Source organism: Odocoileus virginianus, chromosome 7, assembly GCF_023699985.2.
Source record: "Odocoileus virginianus isolate 20LAN1187 ecotype Illinois chromosome 7, Ovbor_1.2, whole genome shotgun sequence".
NCBI lineage: Eukaryota > Metazoa > Chordata > Mammalia > Artiodactyla > Cervidae > Odocoileus > Odocoileus virginianus.
In genome coordinates this window covers 17939131-17960433 of record NC_069680.1, presented here as the reverse complement: position 1 = coordinate 17960433, position 21303 = coordinate 17939131, and the positions used below count along the sequence as shown (strand labels likewise).

The window sequence follows — 21303 nt, the reverse complement described above, 5'->3', positions numbered from 1 at the left end:
CCATAGAAAGAACATGAGTAGCCATTAAGTAAATGAAAAGAACATCATAAGTCATAAGGGAAATGCGAAACAAAACCACAATGAGCTACCACTTCACATCAAGTAGGAGGATAATAAAGAAAATGACGAAAAACCAGTATAGGCGAAGAGAGTTATTAAATCCAATATACATTGTTAGCAGTAATATAAATGATGCAGTAGCTCTGGAAAAAGTCTGGCAGTTCCTTAAAAGGTTAAACATACATGAACCATTTACCAAAAACATCAACTCCTAGATAAATACCAAAGAGAAAACATGTTCACACAAAAACTTACATACAAATGTTCACAGCAGCAATATTCATAACAGCAAAAGAGTGGAAATAAGCTGAAGATCCATAAACCGATGAGTTATAAATATGTGGTATGCAATTTACTATTGAAAGCGAAGTGAAAGTGTCAGACGCTCAGTTGTATCCAACTCTTTGAGACCCCGTGGACTGTAGCCCACCAGGCTCCTCTGTTCATGTGATTTGCCAGGTAAGACTACTGGAGTGGATTGCCATTTCCTTCTCCAGAATTTAATATTACTCAGTCATAAAAAAGATGCGAAGGACTGATATATGCCACAGTATGCATAAACCTCAAAAATGTATGCTAAGTGACAGAGGTCAGACCCTGAAAGACACATTATATGACTGTGTTATAATGAAATGTCCAGAATAGGCATATACACAGAGAAAAGAAAGTAGATTAGTTGTTTTCAGGTATTAGAGGGGAGAATGAACAGATAGCAACTGGTAAAGGGTATGGAGTTTTGTTTGGGGGTAACTGAAGTGCTGTGGAATTATATGATGGTGACAGTTTCACACCCACTAGCCATACTAAAATCCATGGAATTGTACACTTTAAGATGAAAGATTATATGTATGTGTCGATAAACAAAACAGTTAGACCTAATTAGATGAGATGAGAAATAATTCACCCTAATTCTTGCCATCTCTGTATGGACAATGTCGATAATATTACTTTATCCTTGCTCTCATTGAAAAAGTACAATTTCTTCCCATTTTTCTGAACATGGATTGGCATCAAGATTTTTTTAGAACAGTAAAATGTAGAAGTGATGGTATGGATATTTTGAGCTTAAGCCTCGAGAGGAAAATATACTCTGCTCTCTCTCTGAGTTCTATTTTAAAAATACCATGTAGAGCAGCCCAGTCTACACTTCTGGAGGATAACAGACCAAATACAGCAGAGAACGATCATTTGTAGCTGAGGACCCCGAGATCAACCATTCAGTTCAGACTACCAGACATGTGAGTGAAGAATTCTGAGATCACCCAAAATCAGTCAAGCAGCCAGATAACTTGAACCACAGAGAAAAATCAGGATAGTCTGGCAGAAGAACTGCCTAGCAGAATTCAGGAAAACAGATGATATAGAATCATGAATAAAACTGTTTTAATACAGATATCCTGAAGTGTTATGCTAAATCATGATAATTAAAACATAGTTCTAAGAGAAAACGGGAAAAATGTGAAGAATCAGTGAATTGAAATACCAATCAAGGGAGATACAAAGATGTAAAATACAGACAAGACAGAAAGAAAAGACGGGCAGATGGTGCAAAAGCCTAACACAAGTAAAGCCAAGCCTTCAAACAGGATAGATGCAACATCTGAAGAGATAATGGCAGAAAAGTTTACGAACATGATGAGAAACATCTACAGAGCAAATAGTCTATACAATTCAGTCATAATTTAAGAAAGGAAACTAATACTTAGATACATCATACTAAAATGACTGACTTCTAAAAACTAAGGAAAAACATGTATTTTTAAAAGTCAGAGGGAAGAAAACGACATGTTGCTTTCAAAAGAGAAACCAAAAAACTGACAAAGGATTCTTAAGAAAAAGTAGAGGCCAGAAGAATAAGAAATTAAATCTTCTAATTACTAAAAAAAAAATCCATCAACATAGAATGCTATTACCAGTAAAAAATATCCTTCAAATATGAAGACACACAATAAAAAATTTTTCAGATGTATAAAAGCCAACTTATAGCCACAATTTAGAAACATACCATTTTAAAATGTTACATAAAATTCATCAAGCTAAAGAGATGTTACAGCAAAAAAAAAATAAAATTCAGATCAATAGGAAACAGTGAAGTTCACAGAAAATGGTCAATACATGGGTAAACAAAAAGATTTTTTATTATTATGATTTCCTTATGAGAAAATTATCCTTATAAAGTAAAAAAATAATGTATTATGTGGTTAATAACATATACAGGAATAAAATATATGGCAATAATTACACAAAGAACAGGAAAAGAGCAAATGGATTACACTTTTGTAATATTCTTACCTTATACATGGAGTAGTATAATATTGATTCAAGGTAGACTGTGATAAGATAAAGATGACTATTACAATCACTACAGCAGTCACTAAAAAAAACACAAAAGAGGTATAGCTAAAAATCCAATAAAAGTGATAAAAGTGGACTTTAAAAACACTCAATTAATCTAAAAAAGGCAAAAGGAAGAACAAACACAGAGAAAAATAAAGGAAAATTTAAAAACCAATACTGTGAGGGTAGAACTAAACTCAATAATACCAATATTATATTAAATCTAAAGACTACACAATTTGATAAAAGAGACTATCAGGATAGATTTTAAAAACAAAAAAGCAAGTAGTATATGCTATTTACAAGAAATTCATTGTAAATAAAAACACTAGAAGATTTCCACTTCTTCCCATGAAGGATTAATCACTGTGAGAATTGACCTCTAGTGTAAATCATAAGGAAACTAAACAAAATATATGAAATGACTACTTTCAAATATAATAGGCGGTTCAGGAACGGCATCCTTGAGGAAAAAGAAAACAAAATATGGCTGCCTTTACTTGCTATCTGGAGGCAGATTTGAGGCTACAGTCCAGGGAAGGAACCCCAAACCCTCACATAGTTGAGGATAAAGATCAAAGTTCAGGGAAGCCATGGTTCCAGACCTTGTGAGGCAAATACTAGAGAACAGAGAGCTGCACTCAGCAATCTGCAAATGGGTGCCCTGGAATCTTTGGTTGAATAATGAACATAATGTGAAATTCTGTGAAGCTGGAGAAAGAACCATCAGAAAACAGTATGTTAAAACAATGCCAAGAACTCACATAGGATTGGAAATAGCTTGTATTCCCATTAGTCAGAGTGAAGAGACTCTTTCTTAATACAAAGGGCATCAGATAGGAACTGAAGAAGGCACTGTCTTAGGAGTGGAAATAAATCAGCACTGAACTCAGGGCTGCTATGTACAGGCCTTGACAAATTGGCAGAATAAAGTTCAACACACTAAAAGAAATAAAGCTGAATAACCTACAAAAAAATCACAATGTCCAGAAAATACCATCAAAAATAATCATCCTGGAAATTTTGATCCATGACCAGTAAATACACACGCACGCACGCACGCACACACACACACACCCCAACAGAAACAGAGAAAACGGCATACCAGTTGGGATGAGTAGAAAAGGATTTTTAAAACAGCTATTTAAAGTATGCTTCTCATACTCAAGAATACAAAGTAAAATATGAAAATGAGGAGGAGAGAAATGGAAAATATACAAATGACTAAAACTCAATTTATAAAGATTAAAAATAAATACAAAATCAAAAATAAAGGTAGTAAGACAAGAATAGTCTTTCCAACAAATGGTGCTGGGACACCCAGATAGTCATGTACAAAAGAATTAAATTGGGTCCCTATCTTATCCCACAGTTAACTCAAAACAGATCAAAAACCTAAATGTAAGAGATCAAACTACACGTCTAAAAAGAAAATATAGATGAAAATCTTTGGGATCTTTTATTACACATGATTTCACAGGCATGAAAGCAACAGCACAAGAAAGAAAAGAAAAAACAGAAAACACATCATTAAAATTTAAAACTTGTGCTTCAAGGACACTATCAAGAAAGTGAAAGACAACCCACAGAATGGGAGAAGATACTTGCAAATCAATCTTTGGTGGGGGCTTATTGTATTCAGAATATATAAAGAAGCTTTACAGTCCAATAATAAAAAAGACAAATACCCCAATTAAACAATGGGCAAAGAATCTGACAGACATGTCTCAAAAGAATATTGGCAGCTAATAAACACATGAAAAGATGTTCAACATCACTAGTCACCAAATAACTGCAAATCAAAACCACAGTGAGATACCACTTCACACCCACAACAATGACTATAATCGAAACAGTATGAAATAAGCGGTGTGTGCAAGGATGTAGAATAATTGCAACCCTCATGCCCTGCTGGTGGAAATGTAAAATAATATAGTAGCTTTCAGTCAGGTGGTTCCTCCAAAGGTTAAACACAGTTACCATTTGACCCAGATATCCCATTCCCAGTGTGATGAAAACATGTCCACACATGAACTTGTACATAGTATTCAAGAAGTGCATTTTAAAAACCAAAAACCAGAAACACTCAAATATCCATCAAATAATGAATGAATAAATAAAACATGGCATATTCACATGATGGAATATTATTTGGTAATAAAGAGAAGTGAAGTACTGCTAGAGGCCACAACACAGACAAACCTTGAAAACATCATGCCAGTATAAAAGAAGCCAGGCAAAAAAACTACAACTGTAGGATTCAATTTATTAAGATGATCAGAATAGGCAATCCATAGCTGACAAGGGTAGGCAGGGTGAACAGGTAGTGACCGCTAGGAAATGCAAGATTTCTCTGGGAGATGATAAAATGTTTTTAAACTGAGTGTAGTGATAGTTGCAAAAGTCTGTGAATATGCTAAAATCCATTGAGTTCTACACTATAAATGGGTCAACTGTAGTACGGTATGCTGGTTAGTCTTACGTATCAATGGATGTAGGGGGTAATACCTCAGTTATTTAATCAAATGGTAATGGCCTCGTCCTGAGTGTGGTAGCACGTGCTCAGTCACCGTCTGACTCTCTGAGACCCCATGGACTGTAGCCTGCCAGGCTTCTCTGTCCACGGAGTTTTTCAGGCAAGAATACTAGAGTGGGTTGCCATTTCCTACTCTAGGGGATCTTCCCAACCCAGGGATCGAACTTGCATCTCCTGTGCTGGCAGGCGGATTCTGTACCACTGTGCCACCTGGGAAGTCCTGAGTGTGGCAGGGACCTGCACATATGATGGGACAGTCACTGATTGATGACTAGATTATGTCACATGGCACAGCTGGCTTTGAGAAAGGAAGACCATCCTGAATGGACTCGGTCAGATAATCCCTCAAAAGGCACTGGTCTTGAAGAAGGAAATACAAGATGTGGGTATTTGCATTTTAATTGTGGAGACGCTACACTGCTAGTTCTGAAGATGGAAGGGGGATGGGGAAGAGAACATGATCACTCTAAGAGCCCAAGTGGTCTCTGGGGCTCTTGGAAACAGTCACCAAGGCACTGAAACAACCACAAGGCACTGAATTGTACAAACATGTGAATGAGCCTGGAAGCAGATTCTTTCCTAGAGTGCTGGTCAAGTATGCTGAAAAACGTCCTTCAGTCTGGGTTAGTCTGATGTTTGCTCATGACTAAACTGGGTTACAGATTTGGGGGAAGAATATTACAAAGTGAAGTATCCTTCTTACCACACAACATCAGGGGTACATGATATTAACATGACTTATCACTGGTGGTGTTAACCTTGATCACTTGTTCAAGGTGATGTCCCCTTCTGTTCTCTACTGTAAAGTTACAATATTTCCCCTTCCACACACTCTTCATTAAAAGTGAGTCGTCATGTCCAATTCACACACGGGGGTAAAGAAATTAAGCTCCACTTCCTAGAGGAAGAAGAAGAAAATGGCAACCCACTCCAGTACTCTTGCCTGGAAAATTCTATGGACTGAGGAGCCTGGTAGTCTACAGTCCATGGGGTTGCAAAGAGTCGGATATGACTGAGCAACTTCAGTTCAGTTCCTAGAGGAACAAGTTTCAAGGATTTGTGGACATACGTTCAAACTTCAAATACTTTTGAAGAAGATACTTGGAAGCTACACAAATATCTTGTTTTTCCTCAAAGTTTCACTCACTAATTTGAACATTCTTAAGCAGATTCTTCTTACAGCACTTAACTACTATGGGATTCTAACAGTAATTTTTTATTTCCTTCAGTCATTCTTCATTTATTTATTTGCCCACATCATGCAACCTGCAGGATCTTAATTCCCCAACCAGATATCAAACCCGGGCCCCCGCACTGGGACCGCAGAGCTCTAACCACTGGACCACCAGGGAAGTCCTTCATTCTACATTATTCAGAATTTTCTGTAAGAAATATTTATCCATTCTCACTTGTGTATTATTTATTCCATCATTAAATCAGTAAAGAATCATGGATATGTATTCTGTTCTTTGGGTTACAATCCAATATAGTCATTTTTTTGCCCAGATTTGACCCACTGAGAACTCTTTCAGGTTGAGTACGCCCCTCTGACATGCTCCCACTCTCCTTTGTTTTGTTTTGAGCACTCTCTTACTTTCTGGCCTAGACAATACTTCAGGCTAATCTTGTATTCTCCCTGCCTCAGTTGTAGAATCAGTCATTTCTCCAAACAGTCCTGGTTCGTTTCATTGGAAACAGTATTTTGAAAACAGGATGTGGGCACAGAAGATGCTCATTGCTACTGGGGCGCTGTGGCTTCTAGGCCTTCTTGAAGAACTAAATTAGAAAATATATGTATATATACATCACACACCTACATATATATAAATATTAAAATAAACTTGAATTTATGCTTATATGTGAAACCAATACCACAAGGTTCTGTTCTGTTTTGCTTTTTTGCTTTTCAGCTGTGCCACAGGGCATGAGGGAATCTTAGTTTCCTGACCAGGGATCAATCCTGTGCCTCCTGCAGTGGAACCATAGAGTCCTAACTATTGGAGGGCCAGGGAATTCCCCACAGGGTTCTTTACAGTCTTCACTCTTTGCATATTTTTAACTTTTTTCTTTGAAAGAAACCTGGCTCATACAAAACACAATTAATTTATATATTTGTCCAAACCTAGTAAACATATAAAGTATTGTTAGGATTGTTAGTCTGTACTATGTGAGAAACAAATTTACCAATCAGAATATAATGTTTATATAATTTTTTGCTTTAGTTTCACAGTATCCAAACAAAACACTATTTTCCAAGGTTACTTAGATCAGCTCACTTTCTTATGAAGTTATGGCATTTGCAATACAGTTACATTGACTTGTCACAGCTTGCATCCTCTGACATCCTGGATGATTGACTTTTTTTTTTTAATTTGCAGTCAGGAAAGTTTATTTTCTGTCATATTCAGTATGGCTTGACAAATGTATAGAATCATTATCAACCACCACAATATTAAGAAGAACATTTTCATAATCCCAAAAGTTTCACTGTGAAGCCCTCTTGAAGGCAATCTCTGCCTTTACTACTTCTGGCAAGTAACTCATCTCTTTTCCATCCCCATAGTACAACACGTGGCCCTTTGGCCTGGCTTCTTTCACTAGGCAAAATGTATTTAAGATTCAGCCATGCTGTCGTATGAATCAGCAGTTAGTCCCTCGTCTTAGTTTTCACACCTCCCGAAGTTTATGAAGAAGTGTCACATTTCCCCAGCCTAACTGGTTTCAGTGCAGCACACTGTCAACGCCTCACTAATGCAGTCCACAGTATCTTCTGCCTGTTTGCCTCAGGAGGTTTACTGGTATCAGGACAAGCTATTAATCAGACGTGCTGGCACAGCGCAGAAGTTCAACACCCCCAAAGGCATCACTCAACTCTCAGTGGAGGAGAGTTATGGATCAATACCCCACTCTCCCAGTCCTTCAGTGGTTTAACCCTGAGGAGCATGCTACATATTTCTTCAAAGGTCCCAGTGGGTCTGAGTTCATATTTCCCAGTATAGTATCCAGCTTCATAATGCACATATTATTGGTCTTCCTCTCTTCTCTGAAACTCTCTATTGCTTCAATTATGCTTCCCAGGTTCATCTCGTAAATAAACTATCTCACCCAGTCCTTGTGACTTCTGGAATATTCTTTCCCCAGACAGCCCCGTGGTTCACTCCCTCAACTACTTGAGATGTTTAATAACCATTACTCCTGAGAGAGATCTTCTCTTACCACTCTATTTTAAATTGCAAGCCTTATCTCCCTTCCTTGATTTATTTAATAGGACTTAGGACCATCTAACTTATAACCATACACACACTGTGTGTGTGATTAATTTCAATTAGAATACAATTAGGATCAACTAAGTGTTTACCTGGTGGCTCAGCTGGGTAAAGAATCTGCCTGCAATGCAGGAGACCTGGGTTCGATCCCTGTGTTGGGAAGATCTCCTGGAGAAGGGAAAGGCTACCCACTCCAGTATTCTGGTCTGGAGAATTCCATGGACTGTATAGTCCATGGCGTCGCAAAGAGCTGGACAGGACTGAGTGACTTTCACTTTCACTTTAGGCTCAATTAATGCAGTGGTTTTAGTCAACTTTTTAAATTGTTATGTCCCTAGAATGTAAAACACTCTTTGCACGTAGACACTCAATAGAAATATACTGAATAAATTAATTTTTCAAGAGGTTGATTTTATTCCATATAAGAACCAACTTCCTATTTTGAAAACTCCAATAACTTTACTGACCTTCAAAATCGAATGACATCAAACACCAAAGGTCAAATGACTCTATCAAGCATATTACACAAAATATTTCCATACTTAGCATGAAGCTTGACTGAATCCTCTGAGTTGCCTTTGAAGTCTAAGATACTATATTACAAACAATAAAAGACTATACTACAGTATAGAAATTTGGTATGGAACCAATGTAATTTTTCCTTGTAATAGTTCACATGAAACCAAATCTGACAATTATATATCATGCATCTGGTTAGCCTATTTAATGATTCCAAGCATAATATCACCTATACAACAAACATGGACATAGGAAAGAATTTTTTTAATCCTTTATTTTCAGTCTCATTTCCATTATTATTTTTTTCCTAAATCTTTTTATAAGAAAAGAAAGTAATTCTTGGTGTCCTTGAGCAGAAATTAAAATTTCTTTCAGAATATTTTTATTACCTGGGCACTGGATAAAGGACCACTCATAGTTCTTCTCTTTAGGACAAAGACTGGTATCAAGAAGCATCTCATTATTAAGCATTCCAACAAGCTTCATTGGTCCCCGGGAAGACCCTTCAATGCAGTGTCCTCTTCCAGTATTACTAGGATCATTGCACCAGCCACACCCAGGTTGTTCCAAACATTGTCCACAGGTCCTCAATCCAGAACAATTTTGGGCTGCATGGCAGAAACATTATTAACAAATATGTTACACGACTTTATATTCAAATGGAATTGCAGGCTAATGGAAAAATAAACACAATCTGGAAAAAAGACAGTAGAGGGTCATCTATGGTTAATGTAAACATTTTTTGTAATAATAAGAAACAGCAATTACTTCAAGAGCAAATAAAGCATACATTATGAATAAAAAAGAGATGAATAGACTGGCATGAGAAAAATGAAGTCAGCATTCACACACTTCTGAGAACTGTGCCAGTACTAAGACCTTTTGAGAACTGATGCAGGCGCCCATAGACCATACTTACCATCATCTGTGATATAGAGCAATGTTAGCTCTTCTTGTGCCCAGGAAATCCCTCGAAGGAAAAACTCTGCATCTGCCTGTGAATGTCCACTCTAAGTCATGCTTACCCACTCCTTGAGATAGCTGACCCAGCATGGACAATGCTCTCCTCAAGGGTCCAAGATACTAGCATTTGCCTGATATACGAAGTTTAAAAGTAATCTCAAAGAGCCAAACTGAACAGGAATATGGAAACTGGATACTCTACCTCAGCAGGCAACCAGCAAGAGAGGTTCTCTCTGACTTCCAGGGCTGCAGAATATTATCTCACTGAAGCTCAATCTTTTTCTGTTTAACTGATATATAGACTATGAGCCTCAACAAAGCCCATGAACACCACAATGCCTTTCCCAAGGATGAACCTGCCATCATATTCATAATAGTTGCTATGTGGTGTCTTGAATTTTTACTTCAAAGACATAACACCCTGTATCAGGCTGAGGTTTTTTGAAACTAGTCTGATTTTTTTTGTGCTAGAAAAGGCATATATTGTCTTGGGAATTGTTTATCCATAGAATATAGTACATAAGCACAAAGTATCATCTATGGTCTTCTAGTCACATGCTAGAAGAACCTCAGAGAGAAGGAAAAAAGTCAGACTTCTGGCCATCTCAATTTCATTTTTGTTGTGGTAATAACTTAATTGTTACTCAGTTGTTAAATATTACTGGAAAGAGGAATGCTCCTCAGAAAGCTGCAAATACAAATAGCATAAGCTTCTCAGCAAACAAAACAGGAACTCAATACTGTAGACCATGAAGGGATAATAGAATATTGGATTAAAGAATTCATCAATTACCGTGTGATTTGATGTTGTGAATTTTCTCAGTGCTGAGCATTTCAGCGACTAGATGTAAGAAAGTGAAGAATGACTACCATCTCCCATATTTCCTTAATAATAAATTTAAAAGGAAGAGTATCCTTTGAGTCATTGAACACAAGTGATTAATGTTAAGCCTGTAGACAAATAATTCAATGACATGAACATACTTCTTTCTGAAAATTTTTTTCAGCAGTACACAGCATTAAACGGCACTTCATTTAAAATAACCTTAGATAACTGAACCTTTTATATATTACCACACTCCTCCTTAGACTTTTTACTGTGAAATATTTCTCTTTTATCTGTGATTGTAGCTAGCCCACGGTACTGTTGACTAGATTATTCTAATTGTCTTCAAACCTATATTGGGTTGGTATGAAACCAATGGGAAATAATGTTAAACATCAAATTAGCTATGCTAGCTTAACATTCTAATTATTTATTGTCACATGATAAACTGAAGTAAATCTTTACTAGGTCTCATCCAGAATAAATCCAGACTTTATATTTATAGTAAATTTATCATAGGATTATCTTTTAAAGTAAAATAACCAATCAAATTTCTTAAAGAAGCATAATGTACAATATCCGCCTGCAACTGGGGAGACTTGGGTTGGACCCCTGGGTTGGGAAGATGACCTGGAGAAGGGCATGGCAACCCACTCCAGTATTCTTGCCTGGAGAATCCCCGTGGACAGAGGAGCCTGGCAGGCTTCAGTCCATGGGGTCGCAGAGTCAGACACGACTGAGAGACTAAGCACCTCAAGCCCATTGTCAGATACAGCAAACCCGCTCTGCTGCTTTTGTTTTTTTTTTGAATAATTTATTTTATTTTATTTTTTTCCATTTATTTTGATTTGTTGGAGGCTAATTACTTTACAATATTGCAGTGGTTTTTGCCATACATTGACATGAATCAGCCATGGGAAATCCTAGACTGAAGAATCCTGCCTTTCTCGCATCAACTGAATGACAAGCTAATTAATAAAGGTCTGTTCATTAGGATTTATGCTTTAAAATTGAGCCACAAAATGTCATATTTAGAGCAACATTCTACTCTCCTATTTTTTTTAGATGTGAAATTTTTACAAAAGTTAATATTGGTTTAGTTCTTGCTCAAGAGCGGAGAGCAATGTGCACGCTGAAAAATTAGCAGAATATTCAATCCTTGTAGTGGTAACTAAAAAACTGAAAGACTCTGATGATTTTTATTTTCTTACAGGAAACAATAAAATAGGAAAGGTTTTGTAGGCTGTGCTATTTTGACTAATTTATGGCTAGAATGGAGACTATTTATGAGTTATAAGTCATCAAAGAAATCATTTTTTACTTTATTTATTTTTGGCTTTTTGAAAAAATAACTTTTATAATATTCAATATGGTTTATGAGATGTGTAAGAAATTGAAAAATCAATCTGTAACAAATTATATCACCAAATGATGACTGGAGACTTCCGGTTTCCAGTCCAGCATGGAAGGAGTTTAGAAGTCACCACTCCATCTTAACAAAAAGAAAAATCAGCCACAAACTGAAAAATCAACAACTTTTCTTAGATCCATCAGACAAGTGAGGTCACGGGCAAACAACAGCATCCATAACTGGAGAGAGAGCAGGACACAGAAAATCATGACTTAGTGGCATGGAAGCCTCTTCAGGACCCAGCGCCGGGGTAAGAGCACCTGAACTGTTAACTACTGAGTTGCCGGCATCTCAGCGCGGACAACTCTAAGGGTTCATATCCCCAGGGGGACCCAGTTACAGGAGGAGCCCCGACATTTCTGTAAGCGCCACCTTCAGGAGCCCTAACGGTGTCCTCACAGTTAATGCTGAAGACAAACCCCTTGGCGCTTCTGGCAATGGGGGGGGGGGAGGGGACTTTTCTGAAATATGCCAGAGCACTGTTCTTAGTAAGTCTGGAGAAACTGCTTAACAGAGACTAAACTGCTGGGGTTTTATCAGCGCGTAACTGAACCAGATAAAGGGAAATAACCAACTCTAGCTTGTTCTAGTCTTTCACGTGGAGAAAGAGAAATATACAACTCCAGCTCCCTCCAGCTATCCTATACCACCTGAGAGAGGGAAAAAAGAAAAAAACAAAAACAAAAAACCGGGAAGTACTAGTGAAGTGGCTCACAGAACAGTACAGAGCACAGGCTCACCAAAAGACTGGGACCTAATCACAGGACTGCAGAATACTTCCCCTCCCCCAAATCCTACTACTGCATTACTAAAAGCCTACTTACAACAGTTTCTTTTGCCCATATTTTGCACCTGACTATCAAGAAAAAAACTGCAAGGAATACCAAAAGGCAGAAAACACAGAAGAGAAAGAGTAATAAGCATCAGACCAGACATGGCAGGGATGTTGGCATTATCAGATCAGGAATTTAGAACAATTATGATTAATATGCTGAAGGTTCAAAAAAATATGCTAAAGGCTCTAACAGAAAAAAGTAGACAGCATGCAAGAAGAGATGGGTGATATAAGCACAACTATATAACTCCTAGAATACAACAGATAAGAAAATCTAAATGACCTTGGGTCTGGTGATGATGTTTCAGTCTAACACCAAACGCACAACTGAAAGAAAAAATTGATGAACTTGACTTCGCCAAATTTTAAATCTCTGCACTGCAAAAAATACTGTCAAAAGAATGTAAAGACAAGCCATACAGTGGAAGAAAATATTTGCAAAAAACACATTTGATAAAGGATTGGATTTCAAAATATATAAAGAACATTCAAAATGATAATAAGAAAACAAACAACTCAATTTTTTAAAATAGACAAGGAAGTAGGGAGGGACAAGATGGATACATAAGATTAAGGGATACAAACTACACTGAAAAAATAGATAAGAAATAAGAACATACTTATTCTTGTATAAGTATATACAAGAAATACAGTCAGCACAGGGAAATACAGTCATTATTTCATAATAACTTTAAATGGAGTGTAAACAATAAAAACACTGAATCACTATGCTGTCCACCTGAAATGAACATAAAACAGTAATCAACTATACTTCAATAAAAAAAAAAAATTTCATAGTCAAAAGACCTGAACAGACACCTCACCAAACAAGATATATACAGATGGCAAATATGAAAAGATGGTCCACATCATTTATGATTAGAGAACTGAATACTAGAACAATGAGATATCATTATAAACCTAAAGCTGTTTTTGTTGTTTAGTCGATAAGTCATGACCGACTCTTTATGACCTCCTCTGTATTCCATTCTCCTTATTACTTTAGGTCTTCATAATTCCTCTTTTCTTCTACTGCTGATGGATGTTACAGATTACCTAAAATGGAATGTGTCGTTGTTTGTTGTTTCGCCACTAAGTCGTGTCTGACTCTTCTGCAATCTCATGGACTGTAGCCTGCCAGACTCCTCTGTCCATGGGATTTCCCAGGCAAGAAAACTGGAGGGATTTCCTTCTCCAGGGGATCTTCCCAATCTAGTGATGAAACCTACATCTCCTGCATTGGCAGATGGATTCTTTACCACTGATGCATCAGGGAAGCCCCTATAAGCCTATTGGAATGGCCAAAATCCACAGCACTGGCACCTCCAAATGCTCACAAGTATGCAAAATGTGAAGAAAGGAACTCTTGTTCATTACTGGTGGGATTACAAAACACAGCTACTTTGAAAGACAGTCGGTGGTTTGTTTCTCCTTTATAAAAAAAAATTTCCTTCAAGTTTCATTTACTAAGAAAAAAACGTCAAATGATCACTGAAGACAACTTTCTAAAAGCAATATAAAGCTCAGACCATTTCTAAAACTGTTCCATTTATAACTGTAAAAATGGTTTTAAAGACTTAACTACTGTCAAAGGTTTGGTGAATAACTAGAAACATATAGCACAAAAAGATAACATAAATCCATTACCTATAATTCATAATAACAAAATATAATATTAAAGGCAAAGCATGACAAAACCATTGCTCAGCACCTGATATTTTGAAATCGTAACACTACTGCTAAAAGCACTTGAATTTTGAGCAAGGATGTCATCTTCATTCCTAGTCTCTGTTTTATTTTCTGGCATTTCCTCACTGCTCAGTAAACGTTTGTTAGTTGAAAACATGGAAAAGAATTAAATGTAACACAGAAGGAGTTTGTGTTTCATAAGGAGTGGGTCACTGGCAGGTAAATGCTACTTCCAAGGAACACAAGCGCTCCTGGAGGCAAGGTAAAATGCCCCTCTTTCCCACAAGAATGCACAGGATGTACAATTTTAAAAGTTATGGAACAAAAACAACTGTGATTAGACATCATCAGCTCAAATGAGCTATATACAGCCACAGGGAAGGCAAATGTGACAACAGACAGAACAGTGAAAGAAAAGACCTGTAGAAACAGAAAATCCAGCAGACTAGACTAACTGTTCAAGGAACAAACAGCAGAAGTAGATAATAAGCCTCTACAACAATCAACAAAACAAAAGAAGCAAAACATCAAAAATCAAGAGTGCCAAAGCAGGACTAAAGAATTGATTCATGCATGCCTAGCTGACAATTTCATCAACAGTTGTTATCATCATTTGGCTCATTTGCGGTCAAACTGAAGTTCTTATCTGTGTTAAAATGGTTAATAATTTCTAATTTACCTTTCAAAAAATATAGTTTCAATCTTTACAGTGGGATTACAAGGTTCTCAAAAATTCACTTTAAACAGATAAAAAGCTCAAGATTTTAAAAAACATAAATAAGGAAAAATATCTGAACCTCACTTAACAAACAAAAACATGCAAAGCACAAATGAATTTAAGACATACTAAACATTTTAAGGATCAACATGGCAGAATGGAGCACACCTCTCCCCAAAAACAAAACAGAAATACACCTACAAGTGGAACAATTTTCACAGAAAACCTACTGGAAGCTGGCAAGAGGTCTCTTATTCAATCAAAGCTGTAAGAAAAGATAAAAACACTAATTTGAAAAGATAAATGCACCCCAAAGTTTACAGCAACACTATTTACAATAGCCAAGACATGAAAACAATCAACTCAAGTGCCCATCAACAGATTACTGGCTTTAAAAGATGTGTGCAAAAATAAACTCAGAATGGACTACAGACTTAAATGTAAGGCCAGAAACTATAAATCCCTTAAAGGAAAACATAGGCACTACATTCTGTGACATAAATCACAGCAAGATCCTCTTTGACCCACCTTCTAGTGTAGTAAAAATAAAATCAAAAATAAACAAATGAGACCTAATTAAACATAAAAGCTTTTGCACAGCAAAGGAAACAATAAACAAGATTAAAAGACAACCCTTAGAATGGGAGAAAACAATTGCAACTGACAAAGAATTAATCTCCAAAATATATAAGCAACTCATATAGATCAATATCAGAAAAACAAACTGCCCAGTCAAAAAATGGGTAGAAGACCTAACTGACATTTCTCCAAAGAAGACATACAGATAACCAATAAACATATGAAAAGATGCTCAACATCACTAATTATGAGAGAAATGCAAATCAAAACTACAATGAGGTATCACCTACCAGTCAGAATAGTCATCATTAAAAAAAAAAATCTACAAGCAACAAGTACTGGAGTGGATATGGAGGAAAGGGAATCCTCCTATACTGTTGGTGGGAATGGAAATTAATGAAGCCATTATGGAGAACGGTGTGGAGACTTCTTGAAAAGGTAAGAATAAAATCTACCGTATGAAACAGCAATCCCACTACTGGACATATACCCTGAGAAAGCCACAATTCCAAAAGACACATATATCTCAATGTTCATTTCAGGACTATTTACAATAGCCAGAACATTGACGTGACCTAGATGTCCATCTCCAGATGACTGGATAAAAAAGATGTGGTACATATATATATAGTGGAGTATTACTCAGCCATAAAAAAGAATGAATTTGAATCGGTTCTAGTGAGGCAGATGAACCTAGAGTCTGTTATACAGAGTGAAGTAAGTTAGAAAGAGGAAAACAAATAGCATATATTAACACACATATGTGGAATCTAGAAAAATGGTACTGATGAACCTATTTGCTGGGAAAGAATGAAGACACAGATGTAGAACACAGACTTGCAGACACAGTGGGGGAAGGAAAGAGCGGGACTAATGGAGAAAACAGCATCAACATATATACGCTATAATGTGTAAAACAGATAGCTGTTGAGAAGTTACTATATAACACAGGAAGCTCAGCCTGGTGCTCTGTGATGCAAGAAGGGAGGGATGGGGGAAGGGGCAAGAGACTCGAGAAGGAGGTATATATGCATGATTATGGCTAATGCACGTTGTTGTACACAGAAACCAATACAACACTGTAAAGCGATTTTCCTCCAATTAAAAAGTAAATTAACAAAAAAAGATGTGTGTGTACAGAATGGAATATTACTTGTCCATAAAAAAGAATGAAATATTGTCATTTGCAGTAACATAATGGACATAGAGATTATCATAGTAAGTGAAGGAAGTTAGATAAAGACAAATATTATATATCATGTATACATATAATCTTAAAGTAATTAATTTATACACAAAACAGAAACAGAATCACAGATTTATAAAATGGACTTATGATCACTGAAGAGCAATGGGAGGGTAGCGATGGGGGACGAAATGAAGAGTACGGGATTAACAGATAAAAATTACTGTACATAAAATAAATAAGCAACAGGATTTTCTATACAGCACAGGAAACTATATTCAATTATTTTTAATAACCTAAAATGGAATATAATCTGGAAAAGGAATATATATACACATATGTATATGTGTGTGTGTATCTGAATCACTTTTCTATACACTTGAAACTAATACAATATTGTAAATAAACTATATTACAATAAAAAATGCAAAAACAAGAGATGTTAAGATATATCCAGAAGTTGAAACAACTGTTTTAAGATTTCCAATAAGAGTAAAGAGAAGAAAACAATCTATGACATTAAGGAATATTCTCAGCAAATGAAGAAAGAAAATACTCTTCAGATTAAAAGAGCCAATGAGAATCCATTTTTGAAATCCACATCAGTTACTGAAAACTGAATGAATGATAAATTGAAAATTCTGAATGCCAGGGATAAACAGAAAAGTTTTTTTTTTTTTTTTTTTTTTTTTTTTTACCACCCCCCAAACAGAAAAGTTTTTAAAGCTCTCCAAAAAAGGGGGGGAAAAGATGTCTTATAAAGGAAAGAATATTTGATTGGCATGAAAATTCTAACCCACAACACCAAATGCTAGATATTCTAAGGAAGGAAATATTTAGAACTCTACACCCAGGTATTTTTATCATTCAAGTGAATAAGAAACAATACAAAGATTCAAAAGGTTTACTGCGTTCTAAGTCACTTCAGTCATGTCCGACTCTTTGCAAACCTATGAACTACAGCCTGCCAGGCTCCTCTGTCTGCAGGATTCTCCAGGCAAGAAAACTGAAGTGGGTTGCCATGCCCTCCTCCAGGTCTTCTTGACCCAGGGATCAAACCTGTGTTTCTCACATCTAACCTGCAATGGCAGGAGGGTTCCTTACCACTAGCGCCACCTGGGAAGCCCAAAAGGCTTACTAACTAACAATTTATTTGGAAAGAATTACTGAAGATTATTTTCCTGAAGACGAACAAATGAGAAGGAAAGAATGGAATATAAGAAAGATTTGTGAACCGAGAACTCTACTCTAAATAATTTTTAGAAAGTTCTAAAAATTTTAAGAGCTTGGAGACTTTCCAAGTACCTTTCCCCCTACCTTTTAGAAACTTCTTTTCACTGTGAAATATAACACACATACAGAGAACTACATAAAGAAAAACATGAGATTAGTAAATTATTGTAAATGAATATTCTGTGCCTGCATTCAGTCTAGAAGCAGAACATTGCCTCCCTGCCCTTTTCCTAATCAACAACTCTAATCCTTCCCAGCAGCATCCACTAGCAAACATTTATAAAAACCTTGCCCAACAGGTGTACCTAAAAAATTCATTCCTAAATGATACAGCATAATTTTGCCTATTTTTAAACTTTATCTAAATGGATAATACATATAGCATCTTTTGTGTCAGGCATCTTTCACTAAACATTGATGTTTGTGGAGAAACAAAAGCACAATTGCAGGAGAGACTGAGCAATATCTCAACTCCCCACAAGTACCAGGGCTGGTGTTCACCTCTCCTGGACAGCTGCTTCCTAGTTATAAGACGTTTTCTGTGCTAGCAAGACCATTTTATGTCTGCAACAAAACCACTGCTACAATCTTGATCAAGTATTTTCCTGTTCTTTATCAAAATTCCTAAAAAGGGAGAGCAACAGGGAGCTCAATACAGACATCCCAGCCATCCCATCCCAAGAACACCTCTCTACTTGATACCAAGAGCCTGGGAGGATAAATGCGCCCAACAGCTGCAGCCTGCAAGTTCTAGCCTACATGGTAGCAATTGCCACTTTGTCTCAAGTCTTTTTTTTTTTTTTACATTTATTTTTATTAGTTGGAGGCTAGTCTCAACTCTTTAAGCAACAGTGGGGCCCATTATGGAACAAATATGGATTTGACTAGGTCCCAAAGAGAAGAAAGAGCGTCCCAAGTGGCACTAATGGTAAAGAATCCACCTACCAATGCAGGAAACGCAAGAGACTCAGGTTCAATCCCTGGGTCGGGAAGATCCCCTGGAGGAGAAAATGGCAACCCACTTCAGGATTCTTCCCTGGGAAATCCCATGGACAAAAGAGTCAAGAGCGCTACACCATGGAATTGCAAAAGAGTCAGACATGACTTAGTGACTAACCAACAACACAACATACCACCACTGTGATGATATCCTCATCAAAAAATGCTTAACTTGAATCTAACTGTAAGGAAACAATAAGGCAAATCCAAATTAGGAAACCTGCAAAGCAACTGGTGTAAATTCTTTAAAAAATCACACTTGTGAAAAAAAAAAAGAAGACACAGGAAGTGTACTAGATTAAAGGATACTAAAGAAACACAATGAAGTAATATATGATCCTTCTGAAGGAGCACTTTCATGAAGTATTCCACTGTCTTCAATACACACTCAGAGTTTGGGGGAGCACAAACACAGCAAAATGTTAAAGGCTAAGAAAATTACTGGAATTCAAAATGACGGTATAAGGTAAATCAGGAGCTTGTAGCATTAAGAGGCTTTAAAACTAGTTTTTAATTATAAATAGCAATTTTTAATGGCAACTAGTGTAGTTTAATCGCTCAGTCATGTCCAACGCTTTGCGACCCCACAAACTGTAGCCCGCCAGGCTCCTCTGTCCATGGGATTCTCCAGGCAAGAATACTGGAGAGGACTGCCACTCCCTTCTCCAGAGGATCCTCCCGACCCAGGGATCGAACCTGTGTCTCCTGCATTGCAGGCAGATGCTCTACCTTCTGAGCTAAAAGGAAGGTCTAACCAGTGACAGCATTTTTTCTCATTTTTTATGAAACTTCCTCAAACATTCAATTTCTCGGCCCATCACAGAAAGGGGATTTATTTTGCAGTTAAACAAAAAGCGACTCTAGAGGACACTTACGAGAGCAGGTGGCAGTCTGCCACTCCAGACACTGCCCGTATGGAAAGGAGATTATGTAGGCGTTGGAGTCCACACACCGCCTTGTACTACTGCACCACATACACTCCATGCCGTTGCTCGTGCAGTTGGAACACGACGTCCTTAAAGAGCAGGGCTTTTTGCACGGCCTCGCGTTTTGATTTGGACTAACTGGAATAAATTAACAAAAGGTAAGTATTTTATTTCTTAGCTGCCTTTTTGACACAAGGATGTGAGTTCTGTTTGTTTTGTTGTTTAGGGAATGTTTCAATGAAGCCAAGTGGGGGATTAAAAATTAGAGTCAAAATTATATAAGGTAAAATGAGAATAAAGGTGGCATGTCAATACTTCTTAAATTTATTATCTAATTTGAAACTTATAATACCCTGGAAAATTTTAACCCTTTACAAAGTACATAAAATTGTGTAACTTAATTTTTTTTAATAGAAATGTAATACATGACTTAGGCTTTTGGTTCTATTGGCTAGATAATAGGTATGCTTATCACTAATTACTTTTCAAGCTAGCCACACTTCTACTAATATAAACATTCCACACCTTATAAAAGCAACAAACAATTTACTATAAAATCTTAACATAAAACATAATCTTTATCACACCTATTCGGATTGCTATGTTTTAAATGTTAGTAAGGATGTGGAGAAATTGTACCCTGTATACCACTTTTAGGAAAGGCAAAGTGGTGAAGCTTCCATAGCAAACAGTATAGCAAGTCCTCAAAAAATTAAACACAGAATTACCATATGATATAGCAATTCCACTTCTGGCTATATACACGAAGACATGAAAGCAGGAACTGAAACAGTTATTTGTACACCCATGTTCACAGCATCATTATTCACTGTAGTCAACAGGTAGAAGCAACAAGTATCCACCAATGTGTGAAGAGGTAAAGAAAATGTGGAATATAAACACAATGGATAAACATTCAGGTTTAAAGAGGAATGATATTCTGACACATACTACAAGATGGGTGAACTTTGAAAACATTATTCTGAAAGGAAATAAGCCAGTCACAAATGGACAAATACCTCCTGATTCCACTTATATGAGATACTTAGCAGTGGGGTTGGGGAGCGATGAATGGGGAGTTATTGTGTAATGGATATGGAGATATAGTTTGGGAAGATGAAAAAGTTCTGGAGGTGGACAGTGTTGGTAGGTTAACAACAATGTGGATGTACTTAATGACACTAAACTCGACACTTAAAAATGATTTAGAAATCTCAATC

At 36.7% G+C, this 21303-nt stretch overlaps 1 protein-coding gene across 1 annotated transcript in view; it reads right to left on the bottom strand.

Annotated features, from left to right (window-relative positions):
• The window catches only part of ATRNL1 (attractin like 1), a 751710-nt gene that overhangs the window by 562580 nt on the left and 167827 nt on the right, over positions 1–21303 (bottom strand). Inside the window, exons 17-18 of the mRNA XM_070470251.1 lie at positions 20033–20221; positions 9108–9326 (exon numbers count right to left, since the gene is read on the bottom strand). Of these exons, the coding sequence (XP_070326352.1) occupies positions 9108–9326; positions 20033–20221 (408 nt within the window). The remainder of the gene's footprint in view (positions 1–9107; positions 9327–20032; positions 20222–21303) is intronic.